The 11225-nt window shown below is 39.7% G+C and overlaps 1 protein-coding gene across 1 annotated transcript in view; it reads left to right on the forward strand.

Moving 5' to 3' along the window:
• LOC126355010 (armadillo repeat-containing protein 8-like) overlaps positions 1–10918 on the forward strand; it is a 140717-nt gene extending 129799 nt beyond the window's left edge. The window contains exons 12-13 of the mRNA XM_050005150.1: positions 9615–9781; positions 10685–10918. Of these exons, the coding sequence (XP_049861107.1) occupies positions 9615–9781; positions 10685–10721 (204 nt within the window). The 3' untranslated portion in view covers positions 10722–10918. The remainder of the gene's footprint in view (positions 1–9614; positions 9782–10684) is intronic.
• Positions 10919–11225: the final 307 nt, after the last annotated feature.

The following is an 11225-nucleotide window of genomic DNA, read 5'->3' on the forward strand; positions in this document are numbered from 1 at the left end:
CTGTCGATATATTGCATTGTACTGCTGGTAGGTGCCATCATGCTGAAGAAAAACAAACGGTGTGTAGGGATGGGCATGGTCCCCAAGGAGAGATGCATGTTTGTGTTGATCCATTGCACCTCCCAAAATGATGAGATTCCCCAGGGAATACCACGAAAATATTTCCTAGACCATAATGCTCCCTCCTCTGGCCTGGACCCTTGCAGCAATTGTTGCAGGCTGTTTGCTTATTAGACATTTCACACCAACAGAACATAAAATGTGACTTGTCTGAAAAGACCACCTACCACCACTCAGGACATCCACTTGCAGTAGTGGTATGCAAATTCTAGCATCATATCGCCGATGAACAGCAGTCAGCATGGGTGCATGAACCAGGGCCTGTCGCAGAGACCCATACACAGCAACACTCGCTGAATGGACTTAGACTTGGTAGCCCCTTGGTTCGTCTGGGTGGTCAGCTGCTCGATAGTTGCATATCTACTTACCTGTACACATCTCTGAGCTGTTGTTCACCATTGTCATCAATGGATCGTGGTGCACCACAATTGCCTCAGGGCTGGTTTTGAATAGTGCCATTTTGCCATGAACGGTATACTTTAACCAAATTGGCAGTTACAAACTTACCCATTTCAGACATGCTTTTACCCATGCCCCAAAATTCAATGATCATGCCCTTTTGGACGTAGCTAAATCACACCATTTCCACATTTCGACTGCACGGTTAATGCATCCCAGGACACATTTCATGTAGAGTATCTTAGTGTATGACCATTAATGTTTACTTCTGGTGCCATCAGTTGCTTTTGTTCATTTGAAATTAAATAACATGAATCTCTGTGAGATTAAGACTTGAACTACACTGTCCAGTCACACTAATGTGACCACCTGTCGAAAGCCTAAATAACCTCTTTTGCAGTGCAAACCACTATAAGACATGCAGGAAGGGACCACCTGAAGGCACAAAAATGATTTTTTCAAACACTTTATATACATTCCATTGCTAGTGTTGCCACCTGCTGTCTGGGAGTGGTTCTTGCATGTTGATATTGAACATAGGTGTCGTCACATTAGTGTAACTGGACTGTACATTAGCTGTAAATCTCTTGTAGGTCTGTTCAGGTGTCTAGCAAGACTGAGTTTTGAATCATCCTTAAAAATCATTGGACAATCATTTATGCAGAATTAAGAGCAAGATTGAACCCACTGTTGAAGTCTGAACCAAATTGTACATGGCTGTTGCAAACAGTATTTCCTTCAATCATTGGGAATTTTAGTGTGATTAATAATCAAAACCTGGACATCAACAATTTTTGGTGTCCTGTATTTCTTTGATTTAAATGATTCCTATGTGATGTTCTAATAGTTCTAGTAAGCACAATGCATGTGCTTACATCCCATGTGCTCTTTCATTTTCCTGTATGGGTGTTGGAGGTTCACCTTTTAATTATTAAGTATTCTGATATTTTGGTTGAAGATAAATATCCTTTAATATTCATGACATGCTGTGCTTGTAGCTGTTTCTACTATGTTTACTATGCAGCTCTGGCTGTTGGATGAATTTACCCTAAAAAGGTCCTTGGAAACATGTTGGAAATCACATTATAGGATGGATACTGCTTTGGTTAGAGAGAATACTTAAGTAATTTACCACACGTCGTCTCGTACCAGAAGTATTCAGATGAAAACCATTCCATGATGCAACTGAGTGAGGGATGAGGCATAGCTCACTCTCATTTGTGAACACCTCTCTCCCTCCGAGGGTGGTTTTTGAAGTTTTATATTAAAATGTTCCATAGAGCACTTCATTCAAGGCCTATCACTCCACTTAATCTTCACATTAGTGTGAGGAGCATTGATTATTACCACATAATTTCCTGTGTGCCTTTAGCTCGTACCTTTGACCTGTATTGTAAGACTGTTTCTGAACTTGTTGGGTTGTTGATATGCTTTTGTCCACAATCTCCAAGACATTACAGCTATTATCTATATCTAGAGTGAAACTATCAGTTTAGAAGTGTCTAATGGGTCTTTCACTGATTTGGAAGATGTCATGTCTTCTGTATGAGCCATAACATTACTACTGCAAAGTGCAGCTTGCAGTTGCACTAACTCCTCGTGCTACTATCAAATTAGCTTGAAGTTTCCTGTCCTACACTCATTCAGTCAGAACTTGTGTTTCATCTCTAATGACTGTTTCATCAATAGGACGTTAAAGCATAATCTTCCTACATATACAGAGAGGGAACACAGACAAATGTAACAGTTTGTATAACAGCAAGGTCATCTGTCACATAAGCAAAAAGTCCCAATAACTCCAATCATTTTGTGGATTTGCACACAGGGAAAAAAGATCACTGAACTTTACCATTTGCTTCGAGTGCTCTTTGTTCCAATAATTAACCACTCCCCCTTTCTCTGTTTCATGGAATTTTCTAGGAAGAAGTCTACGCACCCAAAAATTGAAATGTAGTTCTTCATATTTCCATTGTGTAGACCATTGTATCCTTACTGTTAGATGAATGCCTCTGTTTCAATAACTGATACTCATGTTGAAACATCTGCAGCAAAACTGATTTAGTGCAGAAATTGCTACCATGCCTGATACACAAAAGAGAGTGAATGGGGAGTCATAGGAACCAGCTAATTAAAGTGGAGCCATTCATTCCAAAACCAACAAGTTGTTTTTGCAGAAATATGGGTACACTACTCTTTTTTTTTCAAAGGATAAGCCCCGTGTGGCAACAGTAGCTTGGTCACATGCCAATGGGTTCCATCATGTATTTTTCACTATAAATGCACATTGACTGTTCAACTAAGTGTCCAATGTGGAGGAAGGTTTGAGCTGAAAGTAACAAAGTGGATGCCTCTTCCAACATTTTCAACTTCTTTCATATCAGCACTGAAAGATCCAAAAGGCATATGTAAATGAAGAAATAGTATGCTGGTGCACTCAACATAACATATTTGGGACTTATCTAGTGTGAAGTCTCCCTCTAAAAGATATAATGCACCTGCACCAAAAAAGTAAGTTTCTGTAGCAATACAAAATTTTTGTTTAAGCCTGTTGGTGAAAAGAGAAATAGCATCTTTTGAAAATGGAGGGAAGAAAAAGTAAATGCCAAACAGAGGAAAATAAAATTCACAAAATGTCCCACAAGCCAATGACACGCCACTGAAGGGGAAGAAAATCACGAGTTACAACACCAGTTGTGTCTGACTAGCATTACAGAAGTTACACATACTGATATCTGCATAAACAAGTCAGCAGTTCTCCAACCCACCTTGTGTAGGCTCCCTGTCTAGCAGAAATGTGGGAAGGTTGAGATGGCATCCATAGAATGCTAACCATACTGCAGTGAAGCATGAACAGATTTGGGACACACATAATGGAACCTAAGCTGCTGCAATGAAAGACCTGTACACCCGTGTGTAACATTTTGAACTGTCTGACACTCCCATGCTGCGGAACTACTCCTTGTAATGAAAGAATCATATCACAAAGTCATATATGCCTGATGGCTCTTCTTCGATCCTAGCCCAGTGCTGTTTTCCTTTGTTACTATTTTCTAATGCATCACTATACTCAATGTCTGTCCTTCTGACAAAGGCCATACTTGCTGAAAGCTAATTTGTGAGTCTTTTTATTGTGCCATCTCCACTATATGGTGAGCAGCAACTTCTTTTTCATAATATTGTTACATTCCATACTGGATTTTCCACTATTTGCTACACTATGTGATCAAAAGTATCCGAACACACCCAAAACATATGTTTTTCATTTTAGGTGCATTGTACTGCCACCTACTGCCAGGTACTCCATATCAGCGACCTCAGTAGTCACTATACATCATAAGAGAGCAGAATGGGATGCTCTGCGGAACTCATGGACTTCAAACGTTGTCAGGTGCTTGGGAGTCATTTGTTTCATATGTCTGTATGCGAGATTTCCACACTCCTAAACATCCTTAGGTCCACTGTTCTCGATGTGATAGTGAAGTCGAAATGTGAAGGGACACATACAGCACAAAAGTGTACAGGCCGACCTCATCTGCTGACTGACAGAGACCGCTGACAGTTGAAGAGGGTCATAATGTGTAATAAGCAGACATCTATCCAGACCATCATCACACAGAAAGTCCAATCTGCAAGTAATATGACAGTCAGGCAGGAGATGAGAAAACTTAGATTTCATGGTGGAGCATCTGCTCATAAGCTACACAACAAGCCAGTAAATGCCAAATAACGCCTCGCTTGGTGTAAGGAGCATAAACATTAGAGGATTGAATAGTGGAAAAAATTTGTGTGGAGTGATGAATCATGGTACACAATGTGGCGATCCGATGGCAGGGTGTGGGTATGGCGAATGCTGAGTGAACATCATCTGCCAGCTTGTGTAGTGCAGTAAAATTCAGAGGTGCTGGTGTTAGGGTGTGGTCATGTTTTTCAAGGAGGGAGCCTGCACCCCTTGTTTTGAATAGCACTATCACAGCATAGGCCTAATTGACGTTTTAAGCACCTTCTTGCTTCCCACTGTTGAAGAGCAATTCAGGGATGGCAGTTACATCTTTCAACACAATCGAGCATGTGTTCATAATGCACAGCCTGTGGCGGAGTGGTTGCATGACAATAACATCCCTGTAATGGACTGGCCTGCACAGCGTCCTGACCTGAATCCTATAGAACACTTTTGGGATGTTTTGGAACACCGACTTCATGCCAGGCCTCACCAACCGACATCGATACCGCTCCTCTGTGCAGCACTCCGGGAAGAATGAGCTGCCATTCCCCAAGAAACCTTGCAACACCTGATTGAATGTATGCCTACGAGAGTGAAAGTTGTCATTGAGGCTAAGGGTGGGGCTAACACCATATTGAATTCCAGTATTACCAATGGAGGGCACCATGAACTTTTAAGTCATTTTCAGCCTGGTGTCTGGATATTTTTGATTACATAGTGTATGACAAAGAGGATTTCTGATTCCTTTACCAAAGTAGTATGAAACTTTTTCAACAACACTCTCGGAAAGTTCCTCACTGTACACCAAATTTTATGTGACCTACTTATCTAATAGGTAGGACTGTGAATTCTGTTGCACTTTTGATGACTTATTGTCTTCATGGTTTATATCTTTTCAGACTTTATTTTATTGTTTATTGTTCATACATTTTCCAAACAAGGCAGACATTTATGATCCTTCTTTTTATTCCAAAGCTTTTTATGCTATTACTATTTCTTAAAGATCTAAGAGACCGTTTTCCTGCAGCATAGTATTATGGGCAAGTTATTCTGGCAGTTGGATGTTCTTGAACTAAGGTGGGTAACCTACGATATGTTGTTTCACTTCATGTAGCAGTACAGAATGTGTGTCCACCTGCTAAGTCTATATCAACCTACTGTAAAGGTGTACACAGTTTCTGCTTTCTACTATTACTCCCTCACTATAGTCACAATTAGATGACAGATACATGTAGGTGTGCTTTCTGCTATTGTTATTGCTACTGCAATCTTCAGTTCAAAGACCAGTTTGATGCAGTTCTCCGTACCCTCCATTATCAAACTAACTATTCCTTGATGTTCAGGATCTGTTCTTTCAGCTTACCTTTCCTCCCCAATTTGATTCTTTACTTCTGCACTAGTTACTTGATTTACCCATCTACTCTTCAGCATTCTTTTGAAACAACAGGCTTAAAAACTGTCTGTTTTTGTTGTTTTCATACACTTAAATTTATAAACAGTGTTCAAAAAACATTTTTGTTGGTGTTGCCACTCTGCATTTTATATTGTATGTACTTTAACTATAATAAGTTAGTTTGCTGACCAAACAGCATAACTCATCTGCCACTTCTTTTAACTTGTGTCTTTTATCTAATTTTCTCTGTATCCCCTGATTCTCACCATTACCTTTGAGACACCACCATTCCATTAAATTGATCTTCCATGTCCTTTATCACTTCTGATAGAATTGAGTTATCACCAAAAGTTAAACATTTTATTTCTTCTCACTACATTTTCATTCCCTTCCCATTATATCTCCTGGTTACATTTACTGTGTGCTCAGGACATAATTGAATAACATAAGGGTAACTACACCCTGTCTCCCTTCCTTCTCAACTACTGTTCCCCTTCCATATCCTTGGACATATAATTGCAGTTTTGAACCACCTGCATATCGTAAAGGTTTGTGGGCTTCAGATACAAGGGAAGCAATGTTTGATAGAATAACCAAGATGACACTAAAGAAATACTTTACTATGAAATACAAACAAAAAGTGACTAAAAAAGGCTAGCTGTTTGAGGTACACATTTTGACACATGTGTGAAATCTAAACCTACTGCTGGATAGCATTCAGTGTTGTGTTCCTCCACCCCCATACAGTGTAACATCCTTACCATGCTTTTCAGAAGGTGTTCGAGATGTTGCTGGCCCCAACCATTCTTCAATGGAAGCCCCATCATGAAGTGCGGAGGTTCATAGTGGCGATGCATAGCAAGTTTCAGTTGACTCCAAATGTGTCCAATCAGTTCACATCAGTATATACCAGGAGCCTCTTCATTTAGTCAGTTCCTGCCTCCTAGAGGAAGGTATTACATGGTGTGGTGTGTTCATTTTGAGAGGCAAATTAATTGTCTCAAATTATTCTCAATAGGCAGAGGCATTCAGCATCTGTACATGTTATTGTTCCAAAATGTGACTGATCCACCTCCCTGCAGAATTTGATTTGGGGGGGAGCTGCTGCTGCTTCTTTGCCTGAGGCGTGCATTGGTACAGAGCTCCCTCTCCACACAAGATGATTTTCATTTGTCTGGCATATCCTGCACTCATTTGTGAAAAGAACTCGGTGCTAGCAATCCAGGTTCCATTCGAAGTGTTACGTTGACCAACTTCCTCACCCACCACAGTAGGATTACATACTGTTGTCTGCAATGGATTACCAAGAAGCTAAAGTGAATATGTGAAGATAGGTCTTCAGAAAGGCAGGATGCAGATTTGGTGCATTCTCCTTGAGGTATTAGAGCCATTATTTATAAGTAGTGGACTTTAGCTGGCAGTGCTGACATTGGGCATCTACTCCAGGGCACATCCTCAGTGTTTTTTGTCTCACAATAGTAGCTGAATGTTCAAACGATGTCACTGTGGTCTACATCACTCAGCAGACACTTCCCATGCTGACGACCATTTTTGCCATAAAATGAGAATGAACATAGGGCCTGAGGTTGTAACAATCTTTCGAGGCACATTGACGGACTGAAAAGTGTGCACATGCTATATTGTCCCATTTATGATTAGAGGCACAGGGCAAATTGTTTAACTGCTCTGAGAATGCAAGTGTACCTCCATTACACAGCTTGAGTACATAGCAATTTTTAAGGACAAGAGAGTGATTTGAAGGTGGTTTCCAATCAAAAACACAACTATGTAGATTATGAGAGTGGTGTATAACTTATTTTTTGGGCAGTTTGCAGCATGACTCATACTGTAATTTTAGCCACAGAATTTTTACAGTAAGTCTCTCAGCAATGCACGGCACATTTACCACTGAACTTTTTACTTGGTTTAATTATGTGTGTTAACAGGGACAGCAGAGCACAAAGGATAAGTAGTAAACTAGCAGTGACTGAATAATGTAGGTAGCAGACAGACAGTGCAGTACGGATAAGCATACGAGACAGGGCAAGTTAGGCAAGGAAGAGAAGTTTACTGATCTGACAAGTGCTGGCAGATACTGGACATGGCTAGGGTGTTTTTTTGGTAAAAAAAAATGCAGTCCATGGTAATAATAGACACCTAAAAAAAAAATTCTGATTTTCAATGAGGCCTACTTGTTTGAGTTTAGTTGCATGGAACAATTTGTAAAAAAATGCAAATATTATTGAGAACAACAATGTTCAATATGATTTGTATGATTTGCGTACCTCACTGGGCATCGTAGCAAATTTATGTTTTTTTTATTTACTTGCTGCAACTTGTGTAAGGTTGCGAGCGTGTGTGTGTGTGTGTGTGTGTGTGTGTGTGAGAGAGAGAGAGAGAGAGAGAGAGAGAGAGAGAAAACAGGTCGAAAAATTGCCAATAGGCAGTAATAATAGAGACAGGTCTGTGATGATATGGGTCACAATTGAATGTACTCTTGTTGCCTTATTGTTATTCTCTGCAGATGGACAGAAGTAAAGAATTATGGCATAGATGTATGTTTCCTGATTCGAGTACCACCTCTCAAGAATGCCAAGTGCCTCCTGTACACATAACTAGCTGTGTATATTCATTGCTTCATGAATTTGTAGAAGTTCAGTACCTCTGCCTTCCAAACTCAATCAACCACTTTGAATGTTACATGGTAATGAACTTTATATAGCAGTGCCCACCCGGTTGGCCGTGCCGTCTAATGCACGGCTTACCGGGCGGGAAGAGTGCCTGGTCCCCGGCAGATTTGTCTCTAGGTCCGGTGAACCATGGCCGGATGGTTTTTAGGCGGTTTTCCATTTGCCTCGGCAAATGCAGGCTGGTTCCCCTTATTCCGCCTCAGTTACACTATGACAGCTATTACTGCGCAAACAAGTTCTCCACGTACGCATACTCCACCAGTACTCTACCACACAAACATAAGGGTTACACTTGTCTGGTGTGAGACGTTCCCTGGGGGGGGGGGGGGGAGTGAGTTTCACAGTGATAGGTACAAATCCAGATTTCAGTCCTGGCATGGGACATAATTTTATTACACGTTTGTGGCAGTTCAGAATCTGCTAAAAAGAAAAAATGCATAATCTGTCTAAAATTTATTTGATAATAACGCGTACATTCCACATGAATTATAACAAGAAAAGGGTGGTCCAATGTCAGGTTCGTACAAGAATTTCAATTATTCTGCTAACCACACTGTAACTTATTTTTGAAGAGATTTTTGCTGTACATATGTTTGTGCCAAACACTTACAGGCTTACGAGGGCTTAAACTGGTGAAGATCCATGATCTTGATGATAACAGATTTGTGTCAGCTTGTAGGGTATATTAAAGAAAAATTAGGAATTGGTTATATGACATACATTGAAACCAAATATTGATTTTTCTGCTTGTGTCTTGATGACTGTAGTGAGTTCATAAATCAGCATATAAGGAATGAATATGTGCTGGAAACTTCACATTTGATATTGTTGTGAACACACATGTAGCAACTTATTTCCCCCTCCCCCTCCCCTGAGACAATCTGTTGAGAGATGTCCAATGTTTAACTGAATAATTCTTCGCAGCCAGCCGCGGTGGTCTCACGGTTCTAGGCGCGCAGTCCGGAACTGTGCGACTGCCACGGTCGCAGGTTCGAATCTTGCCTCGGGCATGGATGTGTGTGGTGTCCTTAGGTTAGTTAGGTTTAAGTAGTTATAAGTTCTAGGGGACTGATGACCACAGCCGTTGAGTCTCATAGTGCTCAGAGCCATTTGAACCATTTAATCCTTCGCAAATATTTAAGTAAGTGCTTTGTTACCCCTTTTGATGATTAGCAGAGCACATTAAACATTGATAAAAGAATAAATGGTAAGGAATAATGTCTCAGTATATTCATAAAGAACACTTTCAAAAATAAGTCTTATTCTAATTTTTTGTGGTAAATATTTTCAGATGCACTCAAATGTTAAACTACAGATAGCTGCCATATTCTGCATCTCAAATTTGGTGTGGAGAGAGGAACCTGGTGCCGGTGAAAGGCAAGCCAGGTTACGGGAGCTGGGTGTGGTCAAACTGCTTCAGCAGCTTATCCTCACTAGTGACACACTGCTTTTTGACAAGTGAGTTTGATTGATTTCAGGTCTTACTTGTAACAGATATTTTGTTTATCAGTGAAATTAAGAAATAGACACAGATAATGGCTTTTTGAGTGTTATGAAGTAGGTGGCACTATTTTAAATGTGGGAAACAAATTCCACAGGCTAATGTTGGAAAAGTATCACCTACAGTATGTTCTACTGCCACAGTCTGCAGAGTGGTAAACAACATAGTGGAGCTGCAGTTTGTGATTTGATTCAACAGCGTAATCAGTATCACTTTTAAAAAAAATGATTAATGTCCTATTGTAAATGGGAGCAATACATGTTTTTCATTGTTGGCAGTATTGGCAGACAAGAAGTTCATATTGAACCACAGGTTTCTGGAGACGTCTTGTGTTATTTAAATTTGTCAGAACTTATGTGGTACCAACGGCCAACATTGTCAAAAGACAGCAATTGAAGAGCAGTTCAAGAAAGTACTGGGTTAATTACATATTCTGCACCAACTTTTCCGGTTTTGCAAATTGTCAAACAGCACATGCACTAATTTTATTTACTATGTAGGAAAAGAATGTCAAGTTGCAGACAAGCAGGGCCACTCACAAATAACTTTCGAGCATAGCATTTGTCAGTAAAGAGAGAAAGGCATACCTCATGTACGTACAACTGCCAACTCCAGAATTTCAGGCCGGAATTCCGGCCCAAGATGCTAGAGTTGGTGGTTGTGTGTGTCTCTTTACTGATGAAGGCTGTTTTAATCATGCCTGTCTGCAAGTTGGCATGTATTCTTTTATAAGTAGCAATCTATCTTTTCCTACATTGTTGATATCCTTACCTGGAGTTTCCATCATTTGATTTATTTATTATGTGTTTGTTTGTTTCAAAGTAACAGAACTTATGCACCAATTTATCTTCTCTTTACAGGGTAAAGACAGCATTGACGCAGTTTTCAGAGGGTTGACTTATGGACAGTTTGTTAATTTCACAACATTAATTTGTCTTTTTTATTAGGAGACTGTTACTGTGTAATACATTTTACAAAAAGTAGTTTGAAGAGAGACTGTGGCATTAATTCACAAGGCAAAGCTAACAACTGCTTTGTGCATTTGTTTGTATGAATAAAAGAAAAAATTTATGTTAATAAACATCTACATTCTTTCTGCAGAGTCTAGCATCAAACCCTTAAAAAACAACCTCCTGCTTTATGAGAATACAGGCTTATTCCCTTACAGATCTAGGCAAGGTTAATTGGAGATTTTAACTAGAGAAAAACTTTTGCTTCTATAAACAAAGTTTCACACTACAAAATTAGAAAATTTAAGCTGTGGTAAATGTGGAGTTAAGCAAAATAAAAACTTTTTCTGATGGGGCATCATAGTATTCTTAAAACATGAAAAATCCTCCACTGACTATTAGGATATGTCACTAATGACAAAGGAAAAAAAAAATCTTTCCAAAATGACTA

This window comes from Schistocerca gregaria, chromosome 3 (assembly GCF_023897955.1).
Source record: "Schistocerca gregaria isolate iqSchGreg1 chromosome 3, iqSchGreg1.2, whole genome shotgun sequence".
Taxonomy (NCBI): Eukaryota; Metazoa; Arthropoda; class Insecta; order Orthoptera; family Acrididae; genus Schistocerca; species Schistocerca gregaria.